This window comes from Delphinus delphis, chromosome 12 (assembly GCF_949987515.2).
Source record: "Delphinus delphis chromosome 12, mDelDel1.2, whole genome shotgun sequence".
Taxonomy (NCBI): Eukaryota; Metazoa; Chordata; class Mammalia; order Artiodactyla; family Delphinidae; genus Delphinus; species Delphinus delphis.
Window position 1 is genome coordinate 48,477,253 of NC_082694.2, and position 13,542 is coordinate 48,490,794.

General features: G+C 32.8%; 1 protein-coding gene across 18 annotated transcripts in view; it reads left to right on the forward strand.

Annotated features, from left to right (window-relative positions):
• NRXN1 (neurexin 1) overlaps window positions 1–13,542 on the forward strand; it is a 1,121,172-nt gene that overhangs the window by 88,972 nt on the left and 1,018,658 nt on the right. For 9 of the 18 annotated variants that reach the window (XM_060026644.1, XM_060026625.1, XM_060026628.1 and 6 more), the window contains exons 2-4: window positions 6,734–6,751; window positions 10,073–10,102; window positions 10,867–10,878. The exons of 4 other annotated variants lie outside the window; for them this stretch is intronic. In XM_060026644.1, the coding sequence (XP_059882627.1) occupies window positions 6,734–6,751; window positions 10,073–10,102; window positions 10,867–10,878 (60 nt within the window). The remainder of the gene's footprint in view (window positions 1–6,733; window positions 6,752–10,072; window positions 10,103–10,866; window positions 10,879–13,542) is intronic. 5 more of the 18 variants (XM_060026630.1, XM_060026632.1, XM_060026626.1 and 2 more) reach the window with 3 other exon arrangements.

The window sequence follows — 13,542 nt, forward strand, 5'->3', positions numbered from 1 at the left end:
TGTATAAAATAGATAACTAATAAGAACCTGCTGTATAAAAAATAAATAAAATTCAAAAGAAAAACAATTTTTTTTTTTGAAATCTACACAAACTTGCACAAGGAGCCTTAAAACATACTTTCTGTATACTCTTGAAATCTTCTATTTTTTATCTGGGTGTCTTGGGCAAGTCACCCAACCATAGTGAGATAATATAAAGATTATATAAGATAATGTTTATGAAAGTACATTTAAAGTGGTAAGGCCTACCCAAGAGTTAGTATATTATTTTTTATTCTTATTTCTCTTGAGCATTTAGAAGAAGTTACTTGAGATCTTCATAACATTTTATAAAACATTTAATAAAAATTGCATTTGCTCTGATTATTTTCTGCTCTCCACTGATTGATTCTGAGGAATTCATTAATGTTTTGTCTTAACCTGATATTCCTACATTATATTTAGTAAGCAGAGAATAGCACAGTTTGTAGAGAAACCACCAACTTACAAATATTAGATCTAACCATATTAAATTGTTGCTATTTAACCAATTTTGATCTGAAAACAATAATTTTATATGTTTCAACCCCAGGTACTATTGGACTAATAAGTGCTTCAGTCTTTGGAGAAGCAGAAGAGTTCTTTTCAACAGTCTTCCTCCTATTCAAATGTCCTACATGTGAAAAGATTACTAGATATTTGGTTCATTGTAGGTAGCATTTTAGTCAACTCTGAGAGATTCCTGGAAAATTTTAACATACTATCCGATTCATTTAGGGAAAAAAAACCCAGTTAATTCCCCTTAAAATTATTTTCAGTGATTTCTATAAAACTTTAAAATTAAATTAGCCATAAATTATAAAATATGCAAATATCTTGAGTTTTAAACACTAAAGAAAATGAAAAAGTCTTGAAGAACTGAAATATCCTTTTAATATTTATTTCATTTTTCTTCCAGACTATTTGTTAAATGTGCAAAGGTCCTAATGGATTAAAGATAACATGAATTATTTATTTTGAAATAAAATTTTATTTTTCCTTAAATATAATAATGTATTTATAAATGACAGGTCAGTTTTATATCATACGAACTATTTTCTGTTCAATTTGTACAAATGTAATTTGTTAAACTCTAAATTTAGGACTTTTTCTTACAGTATGGTTTAGTCATATTTTTGTGCAATATCCCCTTAATTTAATGACAAAATATGTTTGTTTTTATTTCTCAGAGAAATTAAATAGATTTGTCTGAGAAGCTAAGTATAAATGAGTAAAATCAGAAGGATTTGAAAGTTTATTTGAAACATCTCTGTAATAAAATGATTTGTGAAAAAACTGTACACATCAAGCATATGTTAGACAGTTCTCTCAAATGAAGGGCCATTGGTGTCCTTCAGCAGAATTCACCTACTGTCTATTTAATGTTGGAGAACCTAGGACACATTGTGGAGTATTCTCTGCTGGTACCACACAAGCCAGAGGATGTTTCCTGTTTATTTGCTTATAAGGAAAGTCCCATCTGAGTACTGGCACACCCACTAGAAGGGGTGATATGTTGGGTAGGTAGGTAGGGGTGTATTTAAATTTATTTTCTCAACTCCAAACCAAGAGCTTTCCTCCTAAAATGTGGTGACTTTGGACTCTTAATAAGGAAGCACTACTCACCAAAACCAGCTTTCTTTGGAGAGTTTGTGTAGCAATGATTGAGCTTGGGTGGGAAAGTACATGGTAACACCCTGTTCACTGTTATCTGTCAGTTCCGTACTAGGAAACGTCCATTTCTCAGTAAGCAATAAAACAATAAAAATGAGCACACACGGTGTAGACTATGCTCTGTTTATGGTCACTGTTAAATGCAGTGGTCTTTCCCTAAGTCCAGCTATTGATATGAATATATAAATGTTAACTCTCAAGGTTTAGATGTAGGGAAGAATTGAGGCTATAAAAGCAAAATAAAATCCTTGTAATAGTCCCTCATGAAAAGAAAATGTGAAATTGTATGCAATATAGTTTATGCGTGCTATTTAATATATACTTTAATATGTTGACTAATAACTGTTAAATTCTATTAGGACAATTGAACAGCTTAAAACACCAGAAGAATCTGCCATATAATTAGACTTCCTTCTATCTTCCTTCTTTCCCTTTCTTACTTTCTTCCTCCATTAACAAGATGGAACATTTTGAATCGAATACCACAAGTTCTTTGTAACAAAATTGGTAGGTACTTTGTGAAGCAGAAACAGAGGGAGTCTCCAGCTTATGAAAGTATAATCTCAGAAGTTATTTGAATAAATAGGTTGAAACACATATCACATTTCCCATGGAAACAACACTGTAAGGCAAAGTAAACTCAGACCACTTCACAAAGGACTCATTAATTCCATGATATACTTGACACATTGTATTGTACCAAAAGTATAGTCAGCCCATAATGTTCCAAGGGAGAATGGTTTTATAGTTCTAAGTGTGATGCCAGGAACATCTCTGCTGCTTCAAGTTGGTTAGAGATACCCTTATCACTCCTGAACAGTGAAAAGAGAGAAAAAATTAGCGTCTCTAGTTGGCTTCCCTCATGCCCTAGGATCCAGATTCCAGCAGGCTGAGTGGGAGTGTCATTTACGTGAATTTGAAATAAGTTGCCTAGCCCACCTGTTAAAAAGCATTTTTGCAACTAGCCGGATTCCTGCCCAGGCTGTTTCTTTCCTTCCTTAAGCCTCCATAATGGACCTTTCTGCTTCATTTTCTGTTTGCACCTCCTGTTGGTTCTGGCTGGCTTTTGTCTTCCTCCAGCGGACTGCTGCCCAGATCCAAAGAACCAATGATTTTCTCCATTTCCCAGTCCTTGAAGCATTCCCAGATTATTGAGGTTTTCTAAAGGCTTTCACTGTTAACACCAAAAGAAAAATAAAACAAAACTCCATCCTGTGCCACCATGGGAACCAGACCCTGCTATACTGGCATTTGGTCCTCCAAATAAGGGGTGAAATCTTCAAAAGTAATGTGAGGGGCTAGAAAGACGAGGATAGACACTAGCAAGCTCGAGGTATGTTAAGAAAGGAAATAAAATTGTATTCTGAATTCCTCCTTCTGCTGGTTAGCACCCGCCACCAGTTTTTCTATGTAGCCCACTGTGGAGGGCATAGATCTGTGTGGGAAGCCGCCTGAGATAGTGGCAGTTTTGATGGAGGAGCGAGGGAGTGAAAGAAAATGAAGGGAGCCAGTCACAGGCAACTAGCAGAGAAGGAAGAAAGCTGAAACGGAGAAAGAAAGCCCAAGTGAGGGCAGGAGACTTCTTCTGGCCAGTTTTTAATGTAGAATGTAGTGTGTAAGTTGACTACTGCATGTGCATTTAGATGAAGCCTTTCATATTGCTAAGCTTAAACACTGATTATACAAAAAGGAGTTAATTGTGACATTTTAGTCCAAACTTTAATTTATTCACTTGTCATGATTAAATTTCTGATTTTCTTTACATTGAAACAAGAACATTTTTTCCTTATTCATTTCTCTTTTCCAAGTAGTATGTCATTAAGATTATGTGCAAAGAACACTGTCATAATAAAGTTACCGTCCTTGCATTCTTATAAGCTGAGGGCCAAAGGAAAAACATTTGTGAAGATGCTCTTTTGAAGTAATTTTAAAACGTACAATTTAATAGTCTGCAGCTTCCCTCAATGTCAGCACACAAATAACATGACTGATATTCTAGTGTTTGATTTCTGTCTCTGTGAGGGAAGTATGTCTTATCTGAAAGAAAAATAAGGTTTAAGTTATCTTTTTCATGGTTTTATATTTATTATTTTCACAATCAAAAGAAAAAGAGTGTGATCTTTATAGGTGGCATGGTGATCATAATAAAGTTGATTACTAAGAGGCTCACTTCATGTACACAGCAGGATTAGGTCAGCAGAATTAAGAAGCCAGGGTTTTCTTCAAACCAAGAGCTTTTCCCTAACTTGACAATGTATGCAGGTAAGGCTGGATGGACTGCTTTCTACCTCACACTAAGACAAAATATACTGCTTTACCTTTACACTGGAGCATGCCAATTTCAGCACCTCTCTCTGTTGCTGCTCAAAACCAAAATAGTATTTGATCGCAAACAGAAAGCAAAAGTTGGTGTGATGAGAAAAACTATTCTTTTTAAACTTGATATTCTTTGTTTAGTCCAAAAACCAAGTAGAAAGGAAAGAAAAAAAGAAAAATACATAGAGAATGATTGTAAACGCTAGAGCTTCTGCCATTTATAGCTACTTCCAAATTCTGAAATAACTTAGAGGTCATCTCTAGGTTAACAGGTTTTAAGTCAACTAAAGCTAACAAATGCTTACCAAAGGGGTGGAATAGAATGAAACAAAAAAAGAGAAGTATTTTATACTATGATTGAATCTGAAAATATATAGAAACTCAAGGAAAGTCTGTTCTAAGCCAGTTTTCTTCTTCTTTTTTTTAAAATTTTTAAAATAAGAGTTAATATATTACCCTTTCTTTCACTCTAGTACTTCTTTAAAAAAATCTAAGTCTTCGGAGAAGACTATTTTTCTGAACATGGTCAAGTCAGGATTTGATTACACTTTGGGCATGACTTGGATTTGCATAAAAGGAGCTCCTTTAGTTAAGCTGGTTCTCTGTATGAATAACTCAGAGAAATGCTGGATGACTGGGCGGGATCAGTGGTATTGCCTGTGGCTCCGTGCCTTAGTTAAGAGTGAAAAGAGAACTCATTTTCAAGGAACCAAGTCAATGACCTTGATTTTATTAGTGCACCTTCCTTTCCTAATATCCTACTAAGCACATTTATAAAATTTGTGTCAAAACTTGTCCTGTTTTATTTTGTTGACTTGTTTTTCATTTTCTTTTCCCTCCCTATTAGATTTTCATGCAGCACTTTCCCAAAACCCCTTTCTGGGACTGTACTGCTCATGACCATATTTGCCAAAGGACTGTCCTCTAAATTCCCTGATTTTGTTGTTTTACATATTTAATAAACTTATTGAAAAATGAGCATCTTAGGTGGGAAATAGAATTTCAAAGGATGTCATTGTAAAAACCAAAGTATATAACATTAAAATCTATATCTTTGTATGATTTCCAATATAAAACAATAAAATGAAACTTTACTATTTGTGTCCATGTCATGTCCAAGTTGCCATTGAAAAGTAACAAATTCTAATTCCTTATTTGGTAGATTGGAAGCCTAAATCAAACAGGAGATGAATATCACATACCAAATATTTCAATCATTTTTTATTTCTTTTAAAATGAGCTCTGGCAAACCAAGTATTTTGTATAAATGTTGTTGTCCACATTTATCCACTAACAATTTTCTATTATGTAAGACCATATCAATAGGTGTACCTGTGTTGATATCTCAGTTTCCACCTAATATATTTTAAACAAAATTGATGATTTTTTAATTCATTAGTAACTTTAACCATTAAAAAAACTATTTGTTGAACCTTATGAAATGGTGCATTTACAGTTGTTTTTCTTTCAAGTTACTGCATTTGCTGTTGTTTTGTTTTTTATAAACACTTTTCATCAAATGGGCAGTTTAAAAAATACAGCTAAAAAAAATACAGCTAATTAATTGAAATACAAGAATGAGACAAGAAATGTCAACATGGATATACTTTACTGTTGAAAACATTTTGATAAGTATTGAAACCTTGCTCTCTCCCTAGTGCCGTAAAACAATTTTTCCTTCCATTTCTTACCTGATGCCAAGCCCGGTGTCTCAAATAGTACTTGAATTGCCTAATATATACTAATAATATTTTAAATTCCATACCCTTACATTGATTATGTGTAGGAAAGCCATACCCTTACATTGATTATGTGTAGGAAAGACATACAAAATCTGATTGTATATATGTGTGTGTTTGTATATATATATATGGAAATATACTTAAATAAATATATAAAAATATGTAAATATTGTGCAGATATACGGAAATATAAGGGAAAGTTCACCCAATATTATCATTATCTTAACTACATACATATTCTCACCCTAAACAGAAGCACAAAGTGAATAAATCATGATATACTCTGCCTAAAGGACCGCTGCCAAATGGACTGCTCTTGTACTCATTACTCTTTCTACTTAACATTTTTGAAAGTTAGCATTTAAAAATTATAATAAACCATCGTCATCTGTGATAAAATATGAACACACTATAAACAAGCTAAATAAATGATAGGTTTTAGGTGCATACATTTATGTTGTGTTTTTTTTAAGGAAAGAAATTGAAGTATTAGAAATATTTAAAGGCCATTATAGTAAGTCGATTACATAGTTGGTAGAACAGGCATACCTTTAAGTGAAATGTCATGGCTATTTGCAATGAACTTTCTTTTGTCCAAGTAAGTCCAAGTCAGAATTTAGAAATAGAATCTTTTAGAATTGTTATTTTAAGAAAAGCTGTAAAAATAATTGCCTAGGGCAACCATGCCAGCAACATGGAAGAGTTATGTTTGCTTTACACAGGGCAGTGAAAGACTTTTGAACACTCCTTGCTCAGTACACAGCAGTATTACTGTAATTTCGTCTCATATTCTTTAAATGCTGCCAATGGGAGGGAACCTGCTTTCCCGTGATTGTGTTTTCCCCTTTGAATGGGAGCGATGGAGCACTTGCATGATGTGTTTGGTGCCTTGCATGAAAAAGACATGCAAAGGCAAGGTCCAGTCTGCATGCTGCTTAATGAATGTTTTTCCTTTTCTCTCCCTCCTTGTCATGTGCTTTCAGAAGACAACAATGTGGAAGGTGGGTGCTTTGTACTTTATTTTCCAACGCTCATTTGCCTTTTATTTCTTAGTATTAATAGAGTACATCTCGAATATAGAAGGTAAGTTGAACTTCTTTCTGAGTATTTGCTGATTTCTGGATTGTGTATCATTTTTCATATAGAACACACACACTCTCAACTCCATCAGCCCCAAGTATATGAAACTCCTTCAACCTTAACTCCAGCGTTTGGTGGACTTCAGCATCCCATATGAACCTTAGAATACTTATTTCAGTGTTCTGCATGGAAAAATGACACAATCCTGCTTCTTTTATTTTAAATGAGAAAGTATTTCTTTGCAGTTTCTGAACACAGTGCATGATTCTTTCTCCATTTTTTTTTCTTGGTCAAAATGATTTCTTTGGGAAATGTTGAGCATTACATCATCTCTAGCCCATTGGTCTAGTTTCAAATGATTTGATTTACAAAAAAAACACAAAATAAAGTACTGACTATAATTAAGACATATAAGTTTAGATTAAAAATAAGCCATTGGCCAGTGGAAATGAAAGCATACAGCACTCCAGCGTGATTACTGGTAAGTATATTTGTAATATTCTGTGTCTGTTAAATAAAATTATGGTATTTGTTTAAGGTTTTCTAAAGTTATATCTATCAAGGAATTTTGAGCAAGTGACACATTTTTCCTGTAGAATCCAACAAACTAAAACACATTTCAACATTCTTTTAAAAAATTTTTAAGATTTTTATCAAAATGTAGTTGATTTTCCATGTTGTGTTAGTTTCATATTTTAACATTCTTACCTTTAAAGAACTTAGTCCATGTGCTGCCAAAGAAATATGTAAAGGATAAAAATACAAAAATAACTACGAAGAGCAAAGAATTGTGAAAGGGAAGTTTATGTCCTATCAACTTACATAATCACAGCATTAACAGTTCTTGCATAAACAACTTACTAGTATCTATATCAGAAGAAAGTGTTTAGCATATTTTATTTTGTTACAATGTTTTGAAATATAGCCATTTATAATGTTCATTTCTGCACAGTGATGGATTCCCTAGAAAAAGAGTCCCCATCTAATGTTACAGATAAATAACCATTAAAGTTACTAAGATTTGATGTCTCAAAGAGTAATACATGATAATACAAAGTTGATCAGTAACAGGTTTCAACATATTATTTGTGATTCTTTCATGGATTCTTTCAATTGCTTAGTTGCTAAACATTTCTGTTTCATTATTTAAGTAAAATAGATTAAAACTTTAAAAGAAATCATCAGTGACTATTTTTCCAAGTGTTGCATCAGTATATGGCTTTTTTTTTCTATACTATAATTTAAATAGCATGTGAGTGTGTACTTGGAAAAGATATTACGCTGCAGATCTGACTGACATCTTTCAAAATCAGTCTCATTTATAATCGTGCATGTTATTTGAGATCAAAAGGGTTTTTTTAAGTATCTTTTTGACTTCTTTTGCATTTCCTTAACCATCCTGTAAAATGTTCCATGTTTCTGCTCTTTTCTCTTTAAATCCAGTTGCATTCCAAGGAGCTTTAAAATCACCTTAATAAGCATGAATACCCCTGTCCTTACACACACTCATCCCATGAAAAATTTTGACAAGATTTTCAGAGTATAGGCTCATAAACTATTGTAATAAAGTTTATTCAGTCATAATTTTTAACATCCCTATTTATAACTCCACTTTGGCAATATAGTTTAGCTCCTTTAGAGGTAGAAAGTATAGCATGAACAATGTTAATGCTTTTGAGATTTAAAATTTTCCATTCTCACTAAGGTGGTATTAAAAACCATTGAGGAATCTAAAAATTATATCTTGTACAGAGATATTTCCCTGATTTATCAATAGTTTACAAAAAAGTTATAAACTTTTATTAGGAAATATGTATAGTAATATTTAAAGTGAAATTAAATGAAAAATTATATAACCTGGACAGATAAGCCACTATTCTTAAGCATAGAAGATATCATGAGTCACCAACAGGTCATAAACCTTTTAAACTGATTGTATGATTTTTTTTGGGGGGGGGGGGTTAAAATCACTTAGAAAATACAAAAGAAGCTAGATTTCAGAAACTTTAAAATACTATGTTAAATAATGTTTATATTGTGATTATATGATGATTTTAATTGTATCTGCTCCACAGGAATGTTTAAATACCCCTTTTAAGGAAATGATACAGATTATTTCAGTACTGATGCAAGTAATACACAATGTTATGTAGCTCAAAGTCTCAAATATATTTGAACTAACAGTGGGAAATGAAATACACATTTTATTAAATTTGTATGTATGCTATATTTCTTTGACATTATCCCATATTCTTGAAATATACAGGGATTGAAAAGTAACTTAATTTCTGAATTTAGAATAAAGAACTAGGAATTAATGCTAAAAAGTAAGTCGTATCTTCTTGGACAGTGAAATTTTTTTTAAAAGAACATTGCTAGTATTCTTTAGAAAAGGGGTGATCTTAATCTGAAATTGTCAAGCAAGAGTTAAAAAATAATTTAAATAAAGGGAATTCAATATTGTTTCAGAAAACTTCGTTGATGAAATTATATCTTAAATATACTCATGATAACTCATAGTTTAGTATTTAAGTAATGCTTAAGTAAAATGCTGAATAATTTTTTTCTCCATGGGAAATTACTTAACCCTATTTAAAGGTGATCCATTGTTTCTTAAAAACATTATTCTATAGTAAATTCAAACTTTACACCTGCATGTCTGATGATCTTTTTTTATTTGAACAAGCTTATTCGATTGCTACATGTGTCAGACAAGGAGACATTTCTGCATTATCATTTCAGTGTGCTAAGGATGTGTTTTTTTTGTTTTTCATTTAATTATGAAACTTCTCATTTTTTGATGAGGGGAAAAAGATCAGACCCAGCCCATGTTTCAGGTATTCTTTTGGGTTTTTTAAAATATAATTTCATCACCAAAGAATGGCAGTCCCTGTGGGGGCAGTGTTCAAAACAGTCTCATCAAAGGGCACGAAGGGCAAGTGCAATATTTAAGGGATTGGTTGGATTTTAAGTCATGCTCTTATGCTCTTGAATGTTCCAACTGATACATAGAAGAAATACACGGTGCAGCATATGCAATTGTTTAAATTGCAGTTCTATAACTCTTTGCCCCAAAGCATTCCAACCAGGAGTTGAAAGAATGCTTTTTGATTTGCCTCTCTGATACAGACATGTCTCATAGGAAACAAGATGTCTGTCACTGAACATTTTTGTCACTGTGACAACCCTGCCTTCCCATGCTCCCTTGTTTATTGCTGACTGTGCTCTTGTTTCCCTTCAAGGTCTGGCGCACCTGATGATGGGCGACCAAGGTATGGGCTCTGTTCCTTTTCCACTCTGCTTTCAGTGTTTTCTTGTTCTGTAGCTGCTTTCAAACCATCACTGCAAAGGATGGGCAAATGCTTGCAAATTATCTGGCTGCAAATTAAATACATAATTTTTGTTCACATTTTTTCATGTGTTTTTCTCCCCTTTGTTGGTTTGATATTGGTTTGCACCTTTGATTTTATTTTCCTTTATTCTTTGCACTATAATATCTGCAACTAAATAAGACATAAGAACTTGTAATTGAAAGTTTTCATACATTTATCAGCATATGCAGTTAAGGGTAGTTATAGTAAAGAAAAACCGAGAACCATCATAAATTAACATATGAAAAAAGATATTTGGTTTTATGTACTACACCAGAAAGAGTCCATTTTTCACCCATGCATGTCAGTTTGGGAACATGCAGACATCTTTGGCTTCTGGCTTCTCGAATGCTGAGTATAGTGTTCTACAAAATCAATACTTTTTCTACCTATAAGCATTGTGTATCTCCTTTTGTGTAGTCTTTTAAAGTGAGCATGGGCTTTCTAATTTCTTTGCATGTATTGCCTTAAAAAAGGCAGATTTCTCAACATGTACTGATTGTATCTCCATTTGTGTTCAAATCCTATTTATACCTTCTTGTATATTTAATTTTCAAAGAGTAGTGCATATACATATATTCATAATTCTTATTGTTGTTTCTCTCCTCTTTATTCTTTTTGTATGGAAATCCTTTCTTCATGGAACCATTTCATCAAATCCATAGGTAAAAGTAAAGGTATTACATTATTTTATTTCTTCTTAATATCATCTATATGAATAACAGTGCGTCTATATGAATAACATTATTTTATTTCTTCTTAATATCATCTATATGAATATCAGTGTGAATAACATTTGCAAAATACATTTTTCAAATGTATTTAGACCTTTTGGCATTAATAATGGGCACTGGGAGGTAGGTATGTGTGGTAATGAATATTTTATGAATTTAAGGTAAGAAAAATCCATCAAAATGTTTCCCTTTGTTTTTTTCTTGCTCTTTAGAGTGACTTATTTTTCGTGTCAGCTGCTAGTATAATTAGCATATTTAGAAATTAGTGACAGGTTTCAGTGTCAGTTTTTGCAGTATCATTTGATGGTAGTTAAATGATGAGTGTAGCCACCAGAAATATATCATCCTCAAACATTTAACTCTGGAGCGCACCTGCCCCAGCCATTCTGCCTAGGGATGTAAGTCTAAGCATGTGCAGCATTGAAATGGTGCTGCTCTGGGCTCATCAGCTTGTGGTCTGCTAGATGTCATATATACACGTTGACTCCACGGTAACCTGCAAAGGCAGTGTCCTGAAAGAGACAAAGGAGAAGACGAGCCTGCTCTCTCTTTTGTGCATACTAACTTTGTTTTAAGAACATTATCAACTCAGGTTTACATTTCTGCATCACTTGGTAAGTCAGGCATGTGTACTCTTTGACAGTATTGGTGCCAAATTTAAAAGCATGCTTAGTTTGCCATTTAGAACCATCCACGTTGTGTTTAGTGTTTTCATTAAAAGAAAGTAGATGATATGCAACTGTGGTAAATATGTGTCATAGCCTTTAAAGTAACCACTTTTAACTATGTATTGGTGAATGTGCCCTTGGTCTCTAGTTTTGTTTTATTTTGTTTGGTTTTTGTTGTTGTTGTTATTTTAAAGACAGGCATGTGTTTCCTTGAATTCTCTGAATCTTTCTTTTGCTCTGAATCTTAATCTGGTGAATTGAGACCAAAGCTCACAGTTCTGCACCTTTACATTAGTGTCATCTAGCAGGGAAACTTTTCTGTTTGAAAAAGCACTGAACATGAGCAGAGCAATAAATAAGAAATGATATCAAAGTTTTAAATGTGTAACATAGAGCTTTAGAAACAAATGTTTGGATACTTTGAGCCAATAAAAAGAGAACATATGCTATTGCAGTTTGTGTTTTGGTCAACCATTTCCAATAATGTAATTTAATCGTATTTTAAGCCTTTAGCAACTATGCAATGACAGTATGTATCAATTCTTTTAGAGATTTTGTGTACCATTTGGGATACTTTCTAGACTTTTTTTGTTTTTGAGGCCAAATTACCATTACTTTCCTTTCTTAAGTGGGCATTTTCCACCATGTTCCGTAGTGTAGGACTCAGGATGGCATAGAGGGAATCTATTTATATTTTATTTTACTGGCTGAGTGAAGTAAGTGTCTATGTGTTTGTATATGTGCATGTTTGTATTTGTATGAATGCATGTGTATACACAAACTTTCTAAATATACACACACATATATACCCATTATATTGTGAAAAAAGTAACTCATAAAATAATATGCTAATTATATAACCATTTAACTCTACATATGGAATAATTAATGTTTAAACTTAGCTGATATTCATTTCAGTGTAATTAATGTTAAGTGTCACTTAACTTTACTCAGTTTTACTATGTCAGTCTTAAATGTTTTCTGTTGGCATGTGTGTCAAACATATATTTACCAGTTTTCACCAAATTTTATTCCTCAGTCAGCACAAAACTACACAGGACAAGAATTTGGTATTTCCTTTACATTCTTCTGTTAATAGGACCAGGATGCTTCTTGGTGTTAAATGGGGAAAGAAGACTTTAAGATGGACTTGGGCATTTTGCAAATCAAAGTGATCACCTTTACATGCTGGTTAATTATGTGTATAGAAATGAGAAACATGATTTATAAGTCTTCATTAATTGCAAATTAGTTCAACAAATCTGCATTCTAGAGCAAAAAATACAATCTTGACTATGATGTGGCATCCATATTCAATGAGTGTCAATAAAATAGGGAATGAAAACATGTGAGTAAGTTAGTTTAAATGACGGAAATGGAAGTGCTAGGAGAGTGGTTAAAAAGTATGATCAGTGATAGGCATTCAGAAAAGATAAAGATAACACGAATCAGGATCTCCCTTAGGAAGATATCCTTGTCTTGTGCCACCTGTTGGAGGAGTCAAAAATGTATAGAAACTTGACAGTGTGGATTCTTGTATCAGGTTAAATCCTAGTTGTGCATAAAATATGTGTTAAACCTACCTACTCTAAAATAACTGATATGCATTGTAAATTCATGCTTCTCAAGTCTTCCCATCAAATTATAATCCTGGAGCATTTTTCTTGACACCACTTTTCTCTTTAGTGAATTCAGGTGCTCTGCAATGATCATCTGTGGATTAAAGTCTTCCTTTGTTGAATCCAGAAGCAAAACTAGGTTCAAGAACATTATTGCTATCATTTTGATTTATCCTGTATGGATTCTTAAGTATTTTCTGAATTTTTAAATGTCCAATGATAGACAAATGTATTTCATTTTAAAAGTACATTTACAAAAAAAGAACATTTATTCTGATAACCTTCTTCATCCTCCTCCCCAGGCTTCTCTCTAGAGGTAA